At 33.5% G+C, this 23,113-nt stretch overlaps 5 protein-coding genes and 2 non-coding genes across 8 annotated transcripts; 4 read left to right on the top strand and 3 right to left on the bottom strand.

The window, feature by feature from the left end:
- Positions 1–541: 541 nt before the first annotated feature.
- Positions 542–614, bottom strand: TRNAR-UCU (transfer RNA arginine (anticodon UCU)). Its single transcript has one exon. It is a non-coding gene; the product is annotated as a tRNA-Arg (tRNA).
- Positions 615–2,348: 1,734 nt separating this feature from the next.
- On the bottom strand, positions 2,349–3,318 carry LOC103500606 (dehydration-responsive element-binding protein 3-like). Its single transcript, XM_008463962.2, has one exon. The coding sequence runs from the start codon at positions 3,197–3,199 to the stop codon at positions 2,594–2,596; it is 606 nt and encodes a 201-aa protein (XP_008462184.1). The 5' UTR covers positions 3,200–3,318; the 3' UTR covers positions 2,349–2,593.
- Positions 3,319–9,246: 5,928 nt separating this feature from the next.
- Positions 9,247–11,965, top strand: LOC103500605 (uncharacterized). Its single transcript, XM_008463960.2, has 9 exons — positions 9,247–9,454; positions 9,992–10,068; positions 10,287–10,515; positions 10,638–10,792; positions 10,882–10,927; positions 11,002–11,093; positions 11,191–11,287; positions 11,402–11,458; positions 11,571–11,965. The coding sequence occupies exons 1-9, from the start codon at positions 9,302–9,304 to the stop codon at positions 11,694–11,696; spliced, it is 1,032 nt and encodes a 343-aa protein (XP_008462182.1). The 5' UTR covers positions 9,247–9,301; the 3' UTR covers positions 11,697–11,965.
- Positions 11,966–12,634: 669 nt separating this feature from the next.
- On the top strand, positions 12,635–15,289 carry LOC103500603 (uncharacterized). The gene is made up of 4 exons (XM_008463957.3): positions 12,635–12,842; positions 13,557–13,645; positions 13,767–13,864; positions 14,861–15,289. The coding sequence occupies exons 1-4, from the start codon at positions 12,833–12,835 to the stop codon at positions 14,949–14,951; spliced, it is 288 nt and encodes a 95-aa protein (XP_008462179.1). The 5' UTR covers positions 12,635–12,832; the 3' UTR covers positions 14,952–15,289.
- LOC103500604 (tRNAse Z TRZ4, mitochondrial) lies at positions 15,220–19,972 on the bottom strand. Of its 2 annotated transcripts, none has more exons than XM_008463958.3 (12): positions 19,556–19,972; positions 19,369–19,458; positions 19,162–19,206; positions 18,994–19,048; positions 18,795–18,838; positions 18,200–18,682; positions 17,847–18,115; positions 17,615–17,762; positions 17,476–17,526; positions 16,636–17,036; positions 15,874–16,552; positions 15,220–15,714 (listed from the first exon to the last, which is right to left on the bottom strand). In XM_008463958.3, the coding sequence occupies exons 1-12, from the start codon at positions 19,916–19,918 to the stop codon at positions 15,406–15,408; spliced, it is 2,937 nt and encodes a 978-aa protein (XP_008462180.2). In that variant the 5' UTR covers positions 19,919–19,972; the 3' UTR covers positions 15,220–15,405. The 2 variants fall into 2 exon arrangements, with proteins under 2 accessions (XP_008462180.2, XP_050947276.1); XM_051091319.1 differs by having other exon boundaries at positions 19,678–19,821.
- A 1,124-nt stretch (positions 19,973–21,096) lies between these two features.
- TRNAN-GUU (transfer RNA asparagine (anticodon GUU)) lies at positions 21,097–21,170 on the top strand. Its single transcript has one exon. It is a non-coding gene; the product is annotated as a tRNA-Asn (tRNA).
- An 84-nt stretch (positions 21,171–21,254) lies between these two features.
- Positions 21,255–22,881, top strand: LOC103500602 (photosynthetic NDH subunit of subcomplex B 3, chloroplastic). The gene is made up of 6 exons (XM_008463956.3): positions 21,255–21,570; positions 21,673–21,783; positions 21,873–21,929; positions 22,179–22,241; positions 22,420–22,482; positions 22,592–22,881. The coding sequence occupies exons 1-6, from the start codon at positions 21,358–21,360 to the stop codon at positions 22,676–22,678; spliced, it is 594 nt and encodes a 197-aa protein (XP_008462178.1). The 5' UTR covers positions 21,255–21,357; the 3' UTR covers positions 22,679–22,881.
- Positions 22,882–23,113: the final 232 nt, after the last annotated feature.

The following is a 23,113-nucleotide window of genomic DNA, read 5'->3' as shown; positions in this document are numbered from 1 at the left end:
ACTAAAATTCTTGGAAGGTTCTTTATGCTTGACTTGCAAAAGGTCAATCGACATTTCACTTAATGTTGTTTTCACACTACACGTGTCTTGATTCAAATGTTTTTGGGCGAAAGAAATGGGTTTTTTCCTTGAAGTTTAGGGGGTGGCCTACAATACCTTGCCTTTGTAGAAGTTCTCTCCACGCTTTGGAAATGAGACACTAATTGACTTCTGCTCAAAAGGATTTTTGTTTGGTTGTGCATGAATTGGAATTTACTAGGTAGGAGAGAGGGGGATTTTATATATACACTAAATCTATTTTGCACAATATTGAACTAAACATATATGACGCAGTGGTGAGGGTATTACGTCAAGTTAATAGCTCAAATTAGTTATTTATAGTATTAGGGGAAAAGAAAAAGGACAATTAACTGATTAATTTTGAAATACTAACTAATTTAATTTAGAACCTAAAACTAAAGCTGATTATCTAATAATTCTATATTTGGATTTAATGGTGAAACTAATTAATGTTTTTTTTTAAGAACAAAAAAAAAAAGAGCACGCCCAGTGGGACTCGAACCCACAATCGCCTGATTAGAAGTCAGACGCCTTATCCATTAGGCCATGGGCGCTTATGCTTTCAACATCAAAACTTTTTTATAAATTCTTATAGTCATTAATTTTGAAGGTTTTTTTTATTTCTTCTTTTCATCTAAAAAAATAAAAAAAAAAAGTTTATTTTAAATAACAAAAAAATTAGCAACGAAAATGTGGATATTTTAATAGGGCGTAGTGGGAGTGATTTTTTTTTTTTATAGTGCCACGTCATGACCACTAGATTTAAGGAAAAAGTTAGGATTTTTAACATTTTTTTAAAAAAAAGTCTTTTCTAGACATTTTAAATTAAATTGAATAAATAAGAAATTTTCGTACAAATTATCCTTTTTGTCCTTTTTTTTTTTTTTTTATTAAGGAGGGGTCCCACTAACGGTACATTTGACAAAATCCCAATTCCCGTTCCGTCCATCTTCCACCACTCATTTCTCTATCCCTTCCTCCCAACCCCAACGGTACTTTCTTTTTCTTTTCTTTTTCTTTTTCTTACAATTTCTATATAATCCTTAGCTTAATAATGATGTAATGATTATTCCTTCCTTGGCTTTGTGTATTCTCTTCTTTTTTTTTCATAATCGTTGTCTCCTTATTATGAATTTTCTTTAATTATTGTTAAACGAGGAAGTTGTTGAAAATATTTACAAAATATTAGTGAATTTTCAAATTCTATTGATAAATATATTTTTATGAGTCTTTTGGGACTACGACGGTACAAAACTATAATAACTAATTCTAGGGAAATACTGTTTTAAAACTTTCGATTTGCTACGGTTTTACTGTTTGACATTTTATTTTTTGTTATAGTGTTTACTATTTCATTCTCAAACTAAAATAATTTACACTACAAATACATATTATTATAAGTCAAACTAAAATAACATACCCATGATACGAACTATTCTAACTCAACTATAATGATCTGAGAGTATAATAACTCACTTTGTGAATATTTTAGTTCATTTTGTTATATTTGAAAATGTCAATTTAGAAAAAAAAAAAAAGATAAAAATATATTTCGAATTTATCCAAAGGTTATGGCTTGTTTAATACTCATTTAGTTTTAAAATTTAAAATTTAAACTTATAAGCACTCGTTTTCTAAATTTTTTGTTTTGTTTTCTACTTTGGTCAACGTTTTAGGAAAAAACAAATCAAAATTTAAAAACCCTTGGTTTATAAAAACCTTGCTTTTGTTTTTAAAATTTGAACTATCGTAAAGGAATGAGAGAAAACAGACGTAATTTTAAAAAATAAAAAATAAAAATTGTTACTAAAGAATACATAAAATTTTGGTATTGTATTATTATAGTTAGATGTTGAAGTATTATTAGATATAACACCTTATTTACAAAGTCTCCTAATAAAATATTGGATACAACACAACGCATCAAAACAAATAAGCGACAGAAGCTAAGAAGATTGATTTTCAAACCACACAATTTCTCGCAACATTAGAAATAGCCTAATCCGCTAATTTATGATTCACACTCCAATTTCATCCAGACGACCCTATAAAAGTTACCTAAACTATTGTTTGAGTCATACTCTAACGAGCGATAAATCAAGTTTCTTAGTTTCAATCATGATAAGTTTTTTCAACAAAATATATTAAGAAAATAATAAATCGATGATAACTCTTTTTCTAACAAAGCTTTTTCTATTTTGTTTTTTCTTTTAGGAAACATTGATTTACATTATTAGTTGTGTAGTCACTGTTTTGGAAATTATTGAATTCCAAAAGAACACAACCTGGAAATTGAAGATTCAAATAACAAAATTATCATTGTGTTTAATTTCAATACATTTTCTACATCTTACAAACTATTTTAATTAAGTTATTCTTCACTAACAAAATAAAAGAAAGAAAGAGCAAAAAAACAAACAAAGTATAATATTTTTACAAAAGTTGTAAGTAAAATTTTAAATAACTCTTCGATAATTACTGACTAATAACTTTTTTTTACCGCTTGAAATGTCACGAATTTTACCCCAGAAAATTAATCCCATAGTACGCCGTAAAAACTGCTCGGGTAACAACCTTCCTCCGCCGTCGTTTGCTCGGAAAAATAACCGTAACCGAATTCCGCCGCCAACGGCATTGCCACGGACTCCCACCATTCCCATGACTCAGTAACCAATTTGAACTCGTTCAACGACTCAGTACCAAAATCGTCTTCAATATTCGGCAACTCGACGATCTCACTCAGCTCCTCCTCCTCCGACGGCAATGCAGCGGAATTCAAATGGACCATCGCTGCGGCTTTGGCGGCGGCAGCCTGAACATCCTGCGGCATGAGCGACGCCGGCCTAGGCAAAAAGTCTGCAAGTTCAGGGTAATTGAGGATGGCAGAGTCGCCTTTGATGCATAAAGCGGCGGCATCGTGAGCACGTGCCGCCATCTCCGGAGTCGGAAAAGTGCCGAGCCAAATTCGGGAATTCTTACGGGGTTGCCGGATTTCCGATACCCATTTCCCCCAGCTCCGCTTCCGTACGCCTCGGAAAACAGGGTGTTTGTTGCAATCTCTTGGTCTTTTGCCGGCCGGCCGAGTAGTGGGAAGAGGGGTGGTTTTGTTTTGGGGATTTGAATTCTTTGGTTTTGCCATGATTTTGTGAAGAGAGAGAGAGTGGGTTTTAGTTTGTTTTATATGAAAGCACTGTTGAAGTATAACAATGGAGGATATGAGAAAACAGAGGAGAGTTGAAGGCTTTTGTAGGGAATTTCGTCGGGGCCGCTCTTTGCGAAAAGGATTTTCTTTTCTAATTCAAATTTGAACAAAAAATAGTGTGATTAAGTATTAATTAGTGGACACTAATGAGTGACCATTTTAAGATAAGTGAAAAAGAAAAGTTTAGTGATCTTATATTAATTATCTATTAGATATTTATTAGAATTTTTCCTTTCATACCTATTCTCTCCAACACGAGTGACCATTAATGATCAAAATCCATTTCCAGACCAAACCTCTACCTTACTTACTATAGTTGGTTTAGTAATGTTTAAATCGACTCGTCGATATAAACATGTAATTTTTTCTAAAGTTATAAGTTTAGACTTTTCCCAAACACACACCGACCATACTCCTTTTTTATCTCCAACCAACCGTCTTTGATATGATAGGTCGGTTTGGGTTTTCGGTTAATCATGCTCACTGTTACTCTCCAACATCCCTTTATCATGTTATTGTTATCATTGTCGTACAATTGATCTTTGCTCAAAGTTGCATAGTAGATTAATGAAAAAAATTTCTAGTACTTCGGTGGCACTTGTTTCCTTTATTAAGACTAGTCGTTTTTTTTTTTTCTTTCATAAAGAATTATTTTATATCGTTGGAACTCACAACCTTTTAAATAACATTAATGTGACAATCAATTAACTGAAGTAGTATTTACTCATACTATCGTAGTTTATAGATTTTTTTTCACTGTTGAAAAATAAAACATGTGTGGTGTTGTAATAGGGAAGGAAGCTCGTATGTCCAATGATGGAGTGTTAGATGGTGCCACGACGGTGGTGATGACAGTGATATAAAAGTTTTTGTAGTGAATAATGCATAAACGAGAAAGTTACGCTTGTTCCAATCTATTATATAAATATAAAGTTGCAATTTCATTCGGAAAGTTTCTCTCAATTTCTTAATTACGATTTCACATATCATAAAACAAAATGCTTAAACTTCTAGTCAAATATAAAAAACAAAATTCTTTTTCTTTTAGTTTTTTAATTTATGCTTAGTTTTTGTAGAACATTAGTAGATAGTAGATGACGAGATGCATAAACTTCATGGGTAGAAATAACGTATTTACTTACCGACCTATAATTTTTTGAAAAATATAAAATAAAAAAAGACATAGTTATCTAAACTAAATTCTTAAAAAAGAACTGAATTGGTCAATAATTTATTAAACACGAACCCAACAAATCAAAATTACAAATTTTTTAATCTAAACACAAGATTACTAGACACTTTTAAACTTAAAGAATTCTACATGAACAAAGTACACTATATGTTCGTTTGTTATTTTCATATCAATTAATCTACATAGAGTTGTTAAAGTGAAAACGTTAAACCATAATCAACAAGTATGACTTCCCTTTAAATTTTCGAAGTTCAAACCTCCGAATCTCACTTGTTATAAAAGAAAAAAAAGGGTAACAAATTGAATCATTAATATATTTAAGTGTAGTGTTTTTTTCAATCAATATCATTGAGACTAAAAATAACAAGTTAAATCATTAATGAATCAAGATCATCTAAAATAAATAATGTTGGATTTTAGTCGAAAGATATACCCCTAATGCCTAAAGACAACTAAGAGAATCTTGTAAATAATATAGTTAAAAATAAATAATATTCCATTTTTAAATGAAAAAAAAATTATATATATGATTTTTTTAGAATATTATATATATGATTTTGATTATTGATTTAGAAATAAGAATAAAAATATATTTGTATCATTTTATACGATTTGTATTTATTTGCACTGTCTTTGGTATCATAATTCATAGAGTAGTAATTATAAGGATTTAATCATTAATATATATGATTTTGAATTATTGTTCATTTTTTTTCTTTTTTGAGAATGAATTATTATTGTTGATTAGAAATATGACAATTTGGTTGAAATTGATATCACGTAATAATAATAATAGAAAATTATTATTAATTTTTTCGTCATTGGCTAATAAATATAAAAAGAATTATTTTGTATAAAACAAATATATTTAACCGATCTATCAGTGTATAAAATACGAAAATTTTGAATATTTTTTTTTTAAAAAATATATTTTAAACTTAAATAAATTAATAGAGAAAAGAATAAAATAATTTTGTGAAAATTAAGCTCCGTACAGTTGAATGGCTAAGTGCCTTATTGGGCCGCTCTAGGCCCAACAAGAAAGAAGGAAGATCAACGTATGGATGAAAACGTTTTGAGTTTGATCATAAACTTCCTAAACTCTTCTCATATTGTTGTTATTTAAAGATAATAATCATAAATAGATTTTTTTTATTATTATTATTTTAGATATGGTTGTTCGCCGGACAAACGTATTTTGTGGGGTTAAATTTGTGTTGATGTTGATTATGATGGGATACGATTCGTTTTCTAATATTCAATTCTGTCTCGATTGAATACTTACGCTTCATTTATGTTCAAAACAACTCTAAACCTTCTAAATTTAGTGAATTCTCTTTATATTTTATGGAGTAAAGACTTTTGCCCAATTTCACTATTTAAAAATTTATGTCAAACTTCTTTATTATAGTTTTTTGGTAGACTTTGTGGGCTTGAGCTTTGTTGGTTCATGGATCAAACTCATGAGACTCAAGTACACGAGTTTGGTTCATATTTAGTATTCGACCTAAATTAAGTTATTCTTACACAATTAAACTTTAGCTTAAATAAATAATATTTAATTAGATAAAAAAAAAAAACTAACTTGATCTAATGATCTTGGGACACATGTCAAACTTTAGTTAGTTCCGAATTCAATTATCTGTATTCTTCATCGTTAATTTGGTAATAACGTAACAATTTGACATTGGTCCAAAATATCTATTTTATTTTTAGATTTCAAATTTTTATATTTCTAGACCATAACATTTTTAACCTTCAAATTTCAAGAAAATAATCATTTCCTAACTTCAATAGGTAAAGCCAATTAGCTAGTTAATTAAAAATAATTGTAATTAATTAAGTTTAATTACTTTTCGTCATTATTTAAATTAAGAATTAATTTTTCACTCCAAAGTTATCTTAAATTAATTAATAAACGCATTAACATCGTAAATTAAAAGTGAATATTTAGTTAGAAATTAAAGTTAAAAATTGTAAATCCTGAAATATAAAAACCAATCACCATATTAAAACAAAACTCTTATCTTGATTGATGAAATTTCAAAATTTTGAAGACTAAATATAATTTAAAATCAACATCTAAATTTAATAACTACGGTGTAAAATTTTGAAACTTAGAAATCAAATACATTGAGGAGTAAAAAAGGAAATAATGATCGATATACCCTTGTTTAATTTATTTACAAGCGTAATTAATTCAAGATTTACAATTCAAAGTGAGCATAGCTTAACTAAATACATTCACCCTCACTCGTATCCTATTATACTAATTAAATTTGTACGTGGCACATCGTAACTTTATGTTATTTAAAGTCATATGTGCAATGTTCGGTATCAAATTTGAAATTAGGTGAATAAATTTGTTGAAATATGATAACCAATAAACAACACAATTAGAAACTTTAAAGGGATTAGCGATTACAAATATGTTTTTAATTAAGTTTGATTATTGGGAGAGAAAATCTAGTTAGTGATCTAAAACCCACCACACTAATTATTATTATTACCACCAAGAAGTCAACCAAAAGAAGAAACATGAACACATTTTTTTCAATTGTGAAAAGTACTTTTTTGAGTCAATGTTAATATAGTAATCATAATAATTATTATTATTATTGAGATGGGTATCCTACTCTTACCAATAACACCATAACTGCTTAACAAAGCATTTGAAAAATGATAATGCTTTTCTAATGGGTTTGAATATGATCATCTCTCATGGCTTGAATTGGATTAGAAGTTAGAGATCAAAAGGAATAAGAAACTGAATATTTGTTAAGGTTTGTTCACCTAATTCTATACATTCATATGTCAACCTCTCTTTACATTAATTTTTTTCATTATTTGTTCATACAATACAATATAATAATTAGTGAGTCCAACTTTTAGGATTATTATAAGCTTGAAGGTAAAAACAATTTGAATAAAATGGTTTTTCAATTTAATTATAAATCAATGTCACTTGGTAACTGAAATGTTACATTTATATTTTCGTAATCATTTTCCTAAAACTTCAATATTAGAAGTTTTGGAAGTTGTCACTTAGTTCGAAAGGTTTTGGAAAATTCAAACTAAGCAAGAATCAAGAAAAATTCGAAAGATTTTGGGAATTCTCCCTTAGTTCTCGGGGCTAAATAAAAAAAGTGTCAAGGGTTTAGGGTTTTGTAAGAATATCAAAACTATTGGGTTTCCAGGGATATTTCATTTATTTGATATATCTCTTTATTTTCAAAATTTTAATAATAAACACACTATTTCGGTAACGCATTCGGTCCAAGATGTACAAAGAAATTTCCTTGAAAGAGGTTTTTAAAATTTGATAAGAATCTTGGAGTCGACCTCGATCGAAATCTACCGAGAAAAAAAAAGTTATCAATTTTCTAAAACCATGGTACTTTTGAAATATAAAATCAAAATGGTGCTAGTTTTGTACGTGTAAATCCAACAATAATTTTCTTTAAGTTTTTCCTTCTTTCTCTTTAGTCTACGTTGATTGTTTTTTTTAATAATTAAAAAATAATAATTGGGTATTTCATGTTTTTAATGATAAGATTATATTATTATTATTTTGTGGGTCTTTCCAAGTCCGTAGATGGAAACATTTTCCGACCAAAAGGCTGTATGATGGTCTGCACGTCCCATGAAGATTATTCTATGTTTTGCTGTCCCAATCCTTTAATAATCTTCACACAAAATCTAAATATTTCTAATCTATACCAAAAAATACACATATTCTCTCCAAAACTTTATAACCATTATTAATTTTCATTAATCAAATTATTATATTATTTGTAACTCGTGACATTGTTGTTATGGTTTCTAATAACCAAATGTAATTAATATTAAATTCCAACATGTAATTTCATTAGAAAAATAAACTATTATATATATATTTTTTAAAGAAATAAAGCAATTTGTTTATTTATTTATTTATTGTTGTGGGGATGAAATTGGTATTTCTAAAATTTCAACAAATTTTTTAATTAGAGTAGACATCACTCAACCAACCTTTAGTTTTCAATTGATTTGCTATATTTTACTAGGGTCGTCTTAAAGAAATAAATCATTTTTATATTAGCATTTAATCATGCTTATATGTAACAAAATTTCATAATTATTATTCTCAAACTTTGAGCCAACTTATTTATATAAATTTAATTTAATACAAAATTAGGAGTTAGCAATCTTTGTGATGGAGTTGATGTTCGAAAAAATAGGTGAAGTAGTTAGTAGACATCGCTCCACCAACCATTGTTTTCCACGTGTCCATATTTTTATATGTGTCATCTTAATTATGTTTTTTTAGAAATGTTTAATTAATTATGTTAATCTTGGTTATAAAAAGTACTCTTATATTAATTAAGCTAAGTAACAATTAGTTTTATGACACCCTATTGTTATTAAATGAAACTCAAGATATTTGTAAATGAATAAAATAATTTTCATCTTTTAACACTCAAATTATTTTACCTTGCATGGAGGTTTTGTTATGAAGTGTAAATATTTTGTCAAATGTTTTATTTTTGATAAATTTTATTAAAATTTGTTGAAGAATAACAAAATCGGGTCAGTTTGGGTCTAACTTAGTAGATAAAGACATCGATGGAAGTTGATTGTTGGAATTCGTTAGAATTTAATTTCTATTATTTTAAAGTTAAAATTTTGAATTTTAATTTATTATTTTTTTAATTTTTATGTTTGAAATTTCCACGTAATGATGAGAAGCATGCAAAAAGGAGTATTATTTAATGGAAGAGGTGCATATAAATGGGCAAAAAGAATGCCCACTTCTATCCACGACCGAGAAAAGGGCTTTACTATCTTTTTGTTTCAAATTTCCCAGAATGAACGTGTCCGACACTGTTGGCGTGTCGCATCCCATCGGAGTCGACGAGTCGTATCGTCCTCTTCCTTCTCTCTACTTGGCCTTCTCCTTCATCTGGCTTCTCTCCGCTTGCTCCTGGACTGTTAACACTTACAAGAATCGTCACTTTCAGGTTCAACTTAGTACTTTCATTCTTCTTCAGCTTTAGACTTGATTTGCTTGATTTTCATCATTCTTTTTGTTGGTCCTGAATTCTTGAACTGAACACTAAATGTTCAATTGCTGTATCGATGGAGCCTACTTTGACCGTTTCAATTCGATTAAATCATACTTTATTTCATGTATCTCTTTATCTTGATATATTAACAGAGTTTGTCTGGTTTCAACGGAGTACGAGATTCGGAGGTTATATCGATTAATTTGTTAATTTTTTTTTAACTCGTTTCGGGTTTGATTCTGTACTTTAATTTCAAGTTAGTTGTTGGTCTTGTTTTGTAAACAATTCAATGCAGTTCAACTATAACTAATTACAGAGATTAGAAATTTTATCTCTAAGAAAATGACTGTTCTTCTTTTATGAGAATTATATACTTAGCGTTTACTTTTGGTTTTTCAATCATCGTCGTTTTTGTAGCTTGAGGAATGGATTTTGAATTGATTATGACTTCTTTTTCATTTTTGTTTATGGATTGTTGTTGCACGAGAGCAGACCAATAACTTGCAGTGGTCACTTGCCTCCGTTCCTCTTCTAAAAGCCTTGCAACTAACCTTATCTTTCCTTTTCTGGTACGTTTAATGCATTTCTCGATGCAAATTTTCCTTTCGTTTTTGTTTCCATCAACGGCGTTAGATTTATAAAACTGTCAGTATTCGTATTCGATATCGAGATGAAATCTACACTTAATTAGATTTGGAATGGGATTAATCTGCACTTTTTGTAATTTTTCTTTGCTTTTCTAGTTTCTCTTGGCCCATATGAACTCCTATTAAATCTACGATTTCAGGTATTCGTGCTTTTATATTCAGACATGTTCCTTATGGATGTCATTTGGGGTATATGTAACTGGAGTGCTCTTTCAGACAGCTTCTGTTGTGTCTTTTTTACTTATTTCCCATGGTTATTGCATCATGTCTGAACACCTTTCTGTTACTGAGCGACGAACGACTGCTTCAATTGGCTGTGTTTTTTATTTGACACTTGTAGGTTACCGAGCTTCCGTACCTTACTTCTCTGTGAGTTTATTGAACCCTGTAACCTCTCAACTTTCAGCTGTTAATATTATGCTTAAGTATTGATTGGTGCTGCAGAATTTCTCTTCCCTTGATTCTTAAAATCAGCTTCCTATTTGATCCAGGTCCTACTTTTGCTTAATTACTTCATTTCCTTCTATGTGATCTTCCACCACATATATCAAAATATACTGGTATTGCAAGAACAACTCAGTTTTATTATGGAGGAGGATGTTCAAGTAATGCACGATGCCATTCATATGAAATACAAGATGTTCAAGTATGCATTTATTATGTAAACCCTTATCTGCATATTATATTTAGGTGGTAAATTTTGATCCAAATCTGCTGTCTGTTTGTATTATACAGAAAATTCCAGGCAATCATGCAAATAGTTGCAATGGCAGAAATTCTGGTATGAATTTGATGTCGTATTTTGAATCGATTTTATATACAATTCAAATCCTCAATCTTCTGTTTGGTTTTCAGATATTCTTGAACATGGATGATTCGGTTGAAATTTACTGGCTTCGTTTGTTAGTACGAGAATGGGCCCAATTCTGCATCTTCAGTTACATCGGGTATATAAATGCATACCATCATACTTTTAAGAGATGATATCCGTACAATCCGAAGTGCACTCTTAAGTTTATTAGCCTTTTCCTCTCTATACTGCAGGTGGATCTTTAGGTCACAAGACATGGCTCCCCGTTTCTCTATTATGCCAACTGTTAAGTCCGAAAACAATAGGATTGTCCCTCCAATTTACAGTATTGTAAGTTACTCTTCCTTATTCATAAAGTAGAATAGTTTAGAATCGTACGCATTTCATCGAGGTTGAATTTGAAATCAGTTTTTTTCGGCTTTACTAATGTTGCTAGATTTACAGGAAGTGGATGCAGCAACATATAGAGGGTTTAGCAGTCATAATTGGCACATTGGCGTGGTAAGTTTTCTTTGAGCTAATAATCTCATCTTCTCTCATATCCATTTTGATGTTTCATACCATATCTTGCTCCTACAAACACATTTTGACAATCTGTTCGTAAACGACGCAGCCAACCTCGCTATCCCGCAGCGAAAGTTCTAATGGTTCGATTATAGTAATAATTCAGCATCCTTGCGCACACAATGCCAACAGTCAATCCATGTCAAACCCTGCAGATGAAGCTGATCATTCATGATGGTGATTTGAATTCAGAATTTTGATGAGGCAAGTCAATTCTTTTTCCCCCTTCAGGAGGTATACCAAGATCACATTTTGTAGAAAATGTGATGTTAAAAAAAAAACCTTTTGCTAGAACAGAGGAATCCCACGTTTTTTTTTTCGGAAAATCTTTTCATACCATTTATAGAATCAAATTGTACATACTTTTTTTTTTCTCTATACTTCCACAAATTTACAGATGTAAAGTGATTATTACTAAATGAAGATTACCTCCCTTTCATTGTATCCCTTCTCAATACTTCTATAAATAATCTCACATTAGAAAGTGAGTAGGACTAAATTACTAGTTGATTCTTTAAACTTATCCAAGTTTCAATTTTCTATTTAATACACAAAGTGAATTTTAGTAACACTATGGTTGTAAGAGGTAGAATTTTGTCAATGACAAAGTTAGAGATTGGGTTAAGAAGTAGTGAGGAGGATTTTCTCCCTGTTGGCTAGACAAAGACGGTAACATGAATTATATTTTTCATTCCACTCTAGTTCTCGACCCAAAAACTTAAGCTAACGGTATAAATGAATATTAATTGAGAAGAAAACAACAACGTACTAGTTTGAATACATGATCTTCTTCTTAACAAACAAGGTATGGAAAATAAATTTAATCTAAGTGAAATGATAGTTGTAAATATAATAATTATATTCAAAATAATCAAATATATCACCGATAGATAAATGTGATTTATTACTGATAAACCATAAGAGTTTACGAGCGATAGAAAGAATATTATATTTACAATTTTTAAAAAATATTGATACATGCTCGACGATTATTCTAAAAGAAATAATTACTGCATATTATAATTGGGCTGGATTATTTTCCTAATTGGGCCTTTATAATGCTAGCGTCGGCCCAGTTATTTATCAATAATACCAATTTTACCCCTTTCCTTTAAAGGGGCACCATTTCAAGCCGCTACCCGCTTCAGAGCTTCCTCCGTGATTTTCCCGGTCGGCTTCAGGGCTTCAGGGTAGTTTATCACGATCCAATAGCGTATCACCGGCGCTGGTCATTCAAGCTAGTTTTCGACTTGGCGTTCCGTAGTATGGACGAATGAAATTTTCTGTTTCGAGCTATCAGGAGTTTCTATAATGAGTGCAGGTACTTTATGAGTCCCTGAGGGCAAGAGTGATAGCATGATTTTTCTTTTCCATTTTTTGTGGCTGAATTTATGTTAGTTTCGAGGAAGGTAGGGATTTGAATGGTTGAGTGAGTTAAGGTTTTTGATTGTTGTCGGTAAATTTATAAGGTCCGGATCAGGGATCCACTCTTTTATGAGCTCGTGTTTAGTGTTTTTCGGATATCAAACTCATTTGGAAAATAAATAGATCTAGATATAGCTGCATATGATGGGGTTAAAGGGGCCTAGGAGAGGGGAATTTTTACTGCTATCTTCTGATATTGTTACTTCTTCACATTTTTATATATATCATATAAAGAATATAAAGTTGAGGGTCGAACCCGGGTCTATACTAAATCTGTCGGTGCTCGACACAACCGCAGAGTATACACAACCGGTAGAAGTGGAATTGAATTGTAAGACAATCAATGACAATGTGATTTGGATTGTAAATTTGGTGGCTTGTGTTTTCCCATAAATGAATCACGATGAACCATTCTCATACCAAGCGTGGTATTAGATGAAAATGTAGAGCTAAAATGCTTCGGTGGTGCCAAGCAAGATAACCATTCCGTTTCTAATTTAAAATAATTTTTTTGATTTACAAATTACAATTTTATAGACGTGCATAGGATGGATATATATTCTTTTTCGGCTAATTTGATTTGTTGAGAACTACTGTGATCTTTATGCAGGTGGTTCATTTGGAGGGAATAGAGGACTGAGACCAGTACCCCCAGAGAAAGGAGTCTTCCCTTTGGATCATATGCACCTCTGCGACTTGGTAGTTCTTTTTTGTTGTTTTTTTAAGCAATATAGTCATTACTAGGATATACGATATTTGGGATATTTTTTCAAGGTTACTGTGTCCATTGCTTGTTTATGATGCATGAACATTATTGCAGGAGAAGAAAGAATACCTCAATTGTCTTAAAACCTCTGGTCACAAATCTGAAAAATGCAGACACTTATCGAAAAAATACCTTGAATGCCGTATGGAAAAGTAAGGTTCTTGACTTTTTTATGTGTTCCTTGCCCTTCTCTAGATTCATGGACTTTTATTTCTGAGAACCCGGATTATAGATTATAGATTATAATTGTATTGGTCATCCTTCATCATTAAGTTTTACACACGACTCCTCCATAATGAGTCAATGAAAAACCCTTCCACCAAAATTCTAGGAGAACAGATAGTGCCAATATTGTGGTGTAAGCTCAAGTTGCATTTTGCTTTATGTGGCTCTAACAAAAGAAAGTAGGTGCACGGTTTAGTATTTATAAGCTTTTATCATGCCAAAATCTAAAAGTCTCTAAATTAAGAAATAAGGTGGACCTACGCAAACAAACACACACACACACAAAGTATAAGTAGCTACAATTTCCAGAGCCGTGCACTTTCACCAGTCAGCTAACCAAATTCCTTATAGAAAATGCCGACTTTCCCTTGCTTCTCTAGCGCAGCTACGGGCTAACTAATTCATATACCCTAAGACTTTGAATGAACCTTTCCCTCCTTTTCTAACTAATTCTATACTCTCCCTCAGTTTATAACTCTGGCCCTTACACTCCCTCAGCCAGAGATTTCCTCTCCCAGGGTCAAATGGATTAGGGGATAGCAAATGGGGTTTAGTTTCAGTTGAAGTAAATATTATTATCCCCATAGATCCTATTCCTTTAGAGAGTTGGGATACGTTGGTCAAGTGAAAATGGGAAGGACCGGAAGGTAACTGGATATAGAGCGTTCGTCTCTTTTCCTTCTCTATTATGACAAGTAAGGACACACTCATTGTAATATCGATATGAACACTGTCACCAAAATTATTTATTGAGCTACAACATTATGGCGTTGCACAGCTGGTTTTCATTCCTATCACCAAATGCCATGCAATTGGTGGAAGTTTTTCTCTGGGCTACTTATCCAGTTTCCTAAAATTGTTGTTCCTTATTACACTGCTTGTATGGGTATGGTTATTCACGACATTTAATTGGAACAATGCAGGAATTTAATGGCAAAGCAAGACATGACGGAACTGGGATTTGGAAGTGTGAGCCAGGCCAATTTGTCTGGCGATAAATTGGAACAACTCTAAATTGTTCCTGGTCGAAGTTTTTAGTTAGTCGCTGGGTCAAGTCATTATTAACCAACCCTTCTTATCCATGATTTGAAGGGACGGGACACTGATTTTTCATAATGTATTGTCCTCGATCAAAATACTAATCTTGCAGGTTGTAGGTTTTAGTTTCTTCTTTAAAGAACAATGTCTCATTCAACGGCTTCCGTTATCTTCTCTCGTGTAGTTTCAAAAGCTTTATTTTTCTTCCATTACTTGTATACATGCAAATTTCTGAACAGTGCCATTTTTGACCTTGTGTAATATCACTCACATGTGTAAATCAAATTTGCAATCTTCAGAGCAACATTCAGCTACATCTGGCTCATTCCATGTACTAAATAGTGGCGTAAATTAGATGTAAATATTGATCTTCAAAAGAATGAATTAGCCCTATAACAATTGAAACTAAATAATGTTTCCTCCTAGCTGACTACGACTCCAAAGTAACAACATCATCAGATTCATCTACCATCATCTCATCTCTGAAAAGGAGTGTCAAGTAGGGAAGAACCTTAGGAAGTACCGACAGATCTGCCACATTAACACTCATCAAATCGAATGCAATGCAAGTTTTGTGCATATGTTTCTCATCGAGCACAGGAATTTTTGGGTATCTTTGGCTGAAATGCGTAAGGATGATTCTATACGCTCCAACAGAGTTTCCTATGTCTATAGCCTCTGAGGTTGTGCTGTGGTTTTTTGCCATGGCCTCATCCACCAAGCTGTCCTCAAAAGTCGCCTATAACAAACCCACAAAAACTTGTTATACAAGGTGTCATTCCGTCATCTTACCATGTTCTTGCAAAGTGATAACATTCATATAACGAGGATGGAAAAAACCCCCAAAAGCAAGTAACTACAGATTGAGAGAATTCAATACAGGGGTTCTAAAACTTGCCTCGTGTATAAGAAGTGTAGCACCACGAGATGCTTCCATCAGCTTGGGACAAGGTCGGGTGTCACCTGAGTAAACAATCTTCCACCCAGGTATCCCTTTTCCATCTAAATTAACCCTTTCAGCAGCCTTCAAGACTACGCCATAAGCCTGTGGACAGTGCACAACTGGGAAGCTAATTAAAGCTTCCAGGCCAGCTTCATTCAGAACTTCATTCAAGCGTTTAAGAAGTGGCACAGCCGTGCTGATATCAACTGGACTACTAGGACCCTTCCAGTAGCTCTGCATACGAGATCCTTTGACGAATAAACTAGCCTCAGTTTTCCGTCTGATGGCTCCATCGATCAGTGTGCTGTTTTCATTTGTGGAACTGATGGGACTTTCTGAGGGCGAGTAATCAATTTCTGAAGCAACATTCTGAAAAGCTTCCAATGAAGCTTCTGTTGTGTCCTTACAATCAAGGAACTGCATATCTAAATCTTCTAATCTCTGGTACGCATTCAAGTATCTTTTAAGCTGTCTTGGCCCGATTACTAGTACAGGTTCATGGGGTACTTCCCGCAACAGATCACGCCGTAAAGCTAGAATTCTGGCCAGTCCTGTGTGATGATCTGCATGGATATGAGAAATCCAAATACATCTTAGGCTCCTCACAGCAGCATCAGCCCCCTCTACTCCATATCTGTAAATCAGATGGCTAATTATTAGAAGGAAGAGAAATCGAATTACACAAAATGAACCCAAAGAAAGTGCGACAGTGATTACCTTCTTTTAAGCTGACCCAAGGTTCCTTCCCCACAATCTAAGAGCATGCTTCCTTTTGAGAAAAGATTAATGTAAATAGAGCTGACATTTCTGTACTTGGATGGTTGGGACGACCCTGTACCAAGAAGAACAATTTCCAAGTCATCTCTCCTAATATTTTCCAGACAACTTGGAACTTTATTCTCATTGAGCCATGGTTCTTCAACCATTGCATTATTCTCTTCAACGGGTGTTCTCTCATCTGTTTCAGCAGAACCCCGCCAAAGCTGACCAACGTGTTCGACAGCATCTACAATTTCTGGTATTTCAGAATGCAGCGCACTAATAATCTCTGGTAAAGATTCCTGACTGGGAATATTAGATCGATCCAATCCAAGTTGTGCATAAGGGCGCAAAGTGAACTGTTTCACGAACAACATTATTGTTAAAGAACTTGCATCACCAAGTGTAAAATCTTGTTGCCAAACATTCAGATATGCAGCATACAAGGATCACCATGCATAACATGTGAATGAAGCATATCTTATATGCTGACTACAACTGTGGTTTCATATCACATGGTTACAAGCCATGCAAATTGTCGATGCATGTTAGGAATATAGTAACAGATGTCCAATGAACAAAACAACTTGTAAAACTAACTTGGTGTTTCATTCTACTATTGCTTCAGCGACAGTGTGATGGGACCTTGACTACAAGCACACGTGTTTAATCTGCTCTAAATGTAAAAGTTAAAATGATTTCATGAAGTTCATAGATTAAAAATAACCAAAAAACAGCAGCAGTTAATCATTGGTCAATAACAAGCATGACACACTTAGCTAATCCATCGTCACATACCTTTAGAAGATTTTCAGCTAAGGTGCTTTTATAATGATTTGAAACTTCTATCTGGGACAGGAAGAACAATGGCGAAGTTAGTTATTTCACAACGAGAGAAAGTCCAAGACCACAGACCACCAAAGACATTACAACAAACCTCAGTTAAAGCACATGAATCTGATCCTGGCATAGTAAGCTGCTGATGGGACCAGAAGCCTGGGGCTGGAAATAATTGAGGACACAAATGATTAAGCCTTGCAGCAATCTTTGCGCTGGCTCTTAGAATTGGAATTGCGACATTCTTTCTGCATGAAAATAAAGTGAGAATGAGAATTTTCTATATATGCAAGTAAGAGCAGAAAATCCTTGTCAAGATGAAAAAGGCTCACCTATCATGGCCAGCCATGATGTGTTGGGCTGACCCAAATCTCTTCGCCCATTTCTGGTAATTAGGATTACCAAGAATAGAAGCAGGACTTAGATGAATAACGCATGTTACAACCTTACCAATTTCAGTCTGATCGCTCGAGAAGTCTTCATAATACGGTCTCAAAGATTCCAAAGACATCAACTCTGACAAATGAGATTCTGTTGGGCAATCAACAAGTAACACAACTGGACCAGGAACTGAGGGGCCAAGGACATCACTTGGATGAACCTAATCCAAGCGAAAAATCAATGGATTGAGACACAGCATTTAAAAGCTTATAGGTAAAAAAAAAGATATAGCTACCGATCCTACCATGATTTTTTGGCGATCAGACATCACTGAATTTCCAAGTTGTAGTTCACGATATTTTGGCCCAGGTTTAAGACCTAATGCAGCTGCTTTTGATGGATCAAACTTCCCCTTAATCTCAGGAAGTTCACATACATACACTACAGACATGTCACCTGGCTTTATTGTAGATGAAGTATTGGTTGTCGAACTTCTAGCTTCAGAATTATGGTTTCTTCTTTGTTCTTGACTATGACCCATGTCATCTTCATCAAACAGCCCTAATCCTCCATTTGGCCTTGGATGTACCAAAATCGCTGATATCTTGACTACCTCATCATCAACAAGGACAATGGGATCACGACACTTACTCAATTCATCGACAGCATCCGCGTCAGAATGAACTGTAGGTCCAAAGCTCCGTGTGTGAACCATGGCAGCATTTGGTATGAAAGACTTCATTGCATCAACTAAATACTTCAAATCAGAAGGGCCCCAGACATTGACCTGCATAGAATAGAAACTAAAGTATAAGTTAGAACAAGCATAACAGCTCGTTCATTTTAAATGATTTCAACTCGAATAATTTGATAATGTATCAAGTAAATGTTATACTCACAGACATTCCTACGTCTCCAATGCCAGCCAAAGTCAGCAGCAAACCTGCAAGGTAAATTATAGAACTTAGGAGGTCTCAACTCAAACTCAGTAATGTTATCTTTTCTTCAAGACCTAAATTATCCAATAGTATCACAAGTGCTAATAGAAAGAAAAAAAATATAACATCATAACGATATCTAATCACCCAACGGACATACCAGGAAGTCCACCAGCAGTCTCTGAACATACGCGGGAAAGGAATATATGATCTATCTAGAGGAAGAACCGATAAAATTACCAAGGTTCAGAATACAAGAATAATCAGTTATAGAAGAGTAAACCTGAAATTCAGGAGAGAAAGGATAAGACTTTTCAAAATGGAGTACCTTGGATAACTTAATCTTATGCTCCGTGCAGAATCGTTGCAACCCCTGTAACATGAATGACATAAAATGTTAACGATTCAACAGGAAGTCTCGGGATAAATTTGTATCCCATAAATGTAAAATGAGTAACCATAAAACTATTATCGTCTAGCTCAAGAAAACATGGCATGAGCCTAATGAGTAGAGAAATTAACAGTCCATTGATACCTCTCCAGCATTAAAAATGAATCTTTGTTTATCAAAGAAAAGCAAGACCGAAGGCGACGTATCTTGAGTATCCATTCCAGTTCCCAGTATCTAATAACATTCAAATACAACTTCAATGAACAGATGAAAAGAAACCCAATTCAAAAATCAAACCCACGAACTAAAAAAAAGAAAAGCCCAATTGAACCTGCACATAAGAAATCGTATTGACGGGATTCAACTTTCTAACTTTAAGCTGAAGATTCTTTTTAGGCAAATCAGTTTTATCTCTGCCCTCTGCCCTCTTCTTGTTAAACCCAAAAGACGTACCCTCAGTCTCTTCCATAGGAACCGAGTTCTCTTTCCCTTTGGTCTCTCTGAAACTGCTACTGTTTGTACGTTTGAAATTGAGAGACGGAGGGGCAGTAGTGCTACGGCGGCGTTTTGGTGGAGAAGAGGCGAGAACGGTGAAGAGAGAATGGGATTTGGGAGAGTAAAGAGAAGGGAAAAAGGGAAGTTTAGAAGGAGAGAAGAAGAGGAAGCGAAGAGTTGATGGGTGCGGCAATGGCATTGTATAGTGTAATGAAATCTCAGGGCCTTGTTTACGGAGCGAGAGGTTTAAGGCAGTTTTCTAGTGAAAAAGGGACGAGAGATATGTACGGATACATCGGCCCCATTATCCACTCCAATACATATTAAGGCCCACCGATTAGGGTTTAGGTCATTTTTAAGCTAGCAATTCTAGAGATAACAATCAACTATACGATAACATTAAAAAATTGTAAATATAAAACAATATATCAATAATTGATTTCTATTATTGATAGATTTGTATGGTCTACCAATGATAACTATATATCTATCATTTATATACTATGAAAGTCTACTAGCGATAGACGTGTATAAAAATATTGTTATATATGTTAATATTTTGATTTTGTTTGTTATATTTGCATCATCCCTTATGTTATAATTTTTTAAGGTAAGTGTATTCGGTCATTGAAAATTTAAAATTTTCTACATATTCACTCTTAGGCTAGTGCTTTTGGTCCCATCCATTGTCTTTTAAACGGACACCTACACCCGAAAAGTCACAAGCACTCAACCTAGGACAATATGATAATTCATGTGAAGTTCAAGAGAGACATGTAGAAACTCACCCCCCCCCCCTCCCAAACCACGTACTCTTATTATAAAAGAAGGCGTGAAGCCAACAAAGATCATTGTCCTTCTAACGATAGTTGTTAATCCTTCTATAATAAAACTGAACTAACGTATAATATACAACAAAACAAAAATGCAAACAAACTATACTTAAATATGAAGTGTAGCCCAAACTTTACAATAACCAAAACAAGTATGACATAGAAATATATACGACAACTACATACTAGGTTCATACAACTCATATTAGAATCCTGGACAACCCACAACTAGCACCACTGAACCAAACTTATGTACATACCATAATACACAACTAAACACAAACACATACTAGTATAAAACTCAAAATGCACTAATAGATAGACAAATGAAGTCAGACGCCAAGTCCATAATCTTTGCATAGAAAGTAAAAAAACATTATGAAAAGAGCGAGCTCAATAAGTGATTAGTTTTTAAAATCAAACATTCTTAACAAATTAAATGGCAATAATCTATATATTAAAGATTTGGGATTAAATGTATTAAAACTTTCAAAAACAATATTATTATATGATATATAGTTATGTATTACTACTCAACCAACAAGCTGGAATAGCTCAGTTGGTTAGAGCGTGTGGCTGTTAACCACAAGGTCGGAGGTTCAAGCCCTCCTTCTAGCGTTTCTTTTTTTTTTTTTTTTGTCTTTGGAACCCTTCATATCTGTCGATTTCACTTCAGCTTTGTAGAACCTTACCCATAACGATCGACGGCGACATCAGATAAGGCCACAAAGAACCACACAAACACAGCCATAATGATTTATCTTTCACTGAAACACTTCATTTCTTCAACCTTCAATTCCCCAAAATGGAGACTCTCCATCTGGGTTCATACCATTTATCATCTTCATCCTCCTTTCGTTCCTTCAACTACATTACGAATTCCTCCCACACCCTTAAACGCTTTCGCTCTCTTACTTTCCGTAGAACCCAAGTCAGAGCTGTTGGCACTGTTTCCCAGAGTCAATCTGAAGCCACTGACCCTGAGGAGCCTCCGATTGTGGATTTGGCTTTCGTTAATGTAAGTTGTAAACTTGCAATGTCAAATTTTGAGGGTTTGTTTTGGATTACTGAGTATGGTTTTGTGTGTGTGTGTGTGTGTGTTTTTTTTTTTTGTTTTCAGTCTGTGTTGCTTCCTGATGGAACTCCAGATGTGCACTTTCGTCGAGCTTGTGGCGGGCAAAAGCTTAGAAACATAATGTTGGATTCTAATATTGACTTGTATGGACCTTATGTGAGTTTCCCCGATCATTAACTTGTTGAGGAACCTGGGGTTTCAATTAGTTTTGATTATCGTATTATGGTTTTGATGTTGTTTTACAGTCGAGATTTCTGTTGAACTGTGCTGGTGGAGGAACCTGTGGGACTTGTATGGTGGAGGTGATTTTTCTGCATGATCATGTTCTAAACAGGATTTAATCACTGCCCTTTTCATTTCTACTATCTGAATCATTGTTTATTTGATCATTATGGTAAAGTTGTTCAATTCATGACTTGGATAGACCGACTTAGAAGGTAGAGGAGTTTAAAAGTTGGTGCTGTGGCCATTGGAAAATGAAAGAAATGAAGAAGAAATTCAATCCTAATGTTCTGCAACAAGTCTTCTGACTGAAAAATTTACCGTTTCAGATTGTTGAAGGGAAAGAGCTACTGAATCCTCGTACAGACATAGAGAAAGACAAACTCAAAAGGGTAAAAACACTGATACCATTGACACTATAAACTGAGAAATCAAAACGAATCAATAACTATGGACACCGTCATGTAGATGTTAAGTTCATTCGAATTTTTCATTCGAATCCTTTTAACATCATTTTGTGGCTGAATCAAAACAATGATAGAAGTATAATGATTTTGTTTTCATGTACAGAAACCTAAAAACTGGAGACTAGCTTGTCAAACCACTGTGGGGAAACCAGATTCCAGAGGGATGGTAAATAGTTGAAGCTTGATTGATGATGTTCTTGAGCAGAATAGTCTCACAGCCTTCTCTTTTTCAAAAAAGTTGATGAGTTTTAATTGTTTGTTTTCTTTGGATGCAGCTTGTTGTTCAACAGTTGCCTGAGTGGAAAGCTCATGAATGGGGCTATGAAGAAGTAGATCTTTCAGAGTTATCTGAGTCTGCATAATTTAACTCTTCTACTCTTTTTTGACCTATCGGAGTCAGCTGTGAAGATTGAGCTATGGATATTAACTACTCATCCACTTTGGAGCCTACAAAGACAAGCTCCCTGCCTCAGTATCATCAATGTAATTATTCCTTGTCTATATTCAACAGTTCCATTCTTTTGTTGGGCAATAAATGGTTAAGTGGTGCTTTCCTTCTCGTTAATATAGTGTTTGTTTGTTTGCCTATGACCACGATGGTACTAACAAAATCATAACTTAACTAGCTAAAACATTGAAGAAGGCCACCAGTTCGAATCACTGTTCCTCATATTGTTTAACCAAGAAAAACGTTAGCTTGAATTTGATTATCTTGATAATCAATCAAACTAACATATTCATAGCCAAATTCTTCTTCAAACCAAGATTGTTTCAAGACGAAACAAATGAAGGTATGG

Source organism: Cucumis melo, chromosome 1 (assembly GCF_025177605.1).
Source record: "Cucumis melo cultivar AY chromosome 1, USDA_Cmelo_AY_1.0, whole genome shotgun sequence".
In the NCBI taxonomy this organism is placed as follows: Eukaryota; Viridiplantae; Streptophyta; class Magnoliopsida; order Cucurbitales; family Cucurbitaceae; genus Cucumis; species Cucumis melo.
The sequence above is the reverse complement of the archived record's forward strand: the minus strand, read 5'-3'. Positions and strand labels throughout refer to the sequence as shown.

Bases quoted from the DNA above. Each gene is read 5' to 3' on its own strand.
- LOC103500606 (XM_008463962.2), bottom strand. From the start codon at position 3,199: ATGGCAAAACCAAAGAATTCAAATCCCCAAAACAAAACCACCCCTCTT.
- LOC103500605 (XM_008463960.2), top strand. From the start codon at position 9,302: ATGAACGTGTCCGACACTGTTGGCGTGTCGCATCCCATCGGAGTCGAC. The intron at 9,455-9,991 runs GTTCAACTTAGT...GCACGAGAGCAG, and splicing joins ACAAGAATCGTCACTTTCAG to ACCAATAACTTGCAGTGGTC. The intron at 10,516-10,637 runs GTGAGTTTATTG...TATTTGATCCAG, and splicing joins CTTCCGTACCTTACTTCTCT to GTCCTACTTTTGCTTAATTA.
- LOC103500603 (XM_008463957.3), top strand. The intron at 13,646-13,766 runs GTAGTTCTTTTT...ACATTATTGCAG, and splicing joins ATATGCACCTCTGCGACTTG to GAGAAGAAAGAATACCTCAA. The intron at 13,865-14,860 runs GTAAGGTTCTTG...GGAACAATGCAG, and splicing joins CTTGAATGCCGTATGGAAAA to GAATTTAATGGCAAAGCAAG.
- LOC103500604 (XM_008463958.3), bottom strand. From the start codon at position 19,918: ATGCCATTGCCGCACCCATCAACTCTTCGCTTCCTCTTCTTCTCTCCT. The intron at 18,683-18,794 runs GTGAGTATAACA...TATTCTATGCAG, and splicing joins TTGGAGACGTAGGAATGTCT to GTCAATGTCTGGGGCCCTTC. The intron at 18,116-18,199 runs GTAGGATCGGTA...CGCTTGGATTAG, and splicing joins CTGATCGCCAAAAAATCATG to GTTCATCCAAGTGATGTCCT.
- LOC103500602 (XM_008463956.3), top strand. From the start codon at position 21,358: ATGGAGACTCTCCATCTGGGTTCATACCATTTATCATCTTCATCCTCC. The intron at 21,930-22,178 runs GTGATTTTTCTG...TTACCGTTTCAG, and splicing joins GTGGGACTTGTATGGTGGAG to ATTGTTGAAGGGAAAGAGCT. The intron at 22,242-22,419 runs GTAAAAACACTG...TTTCATGTACAG, and splicing joins AGAAAGACAAACTCAAAAGG to AAACCTAAAAACTGGAGACT.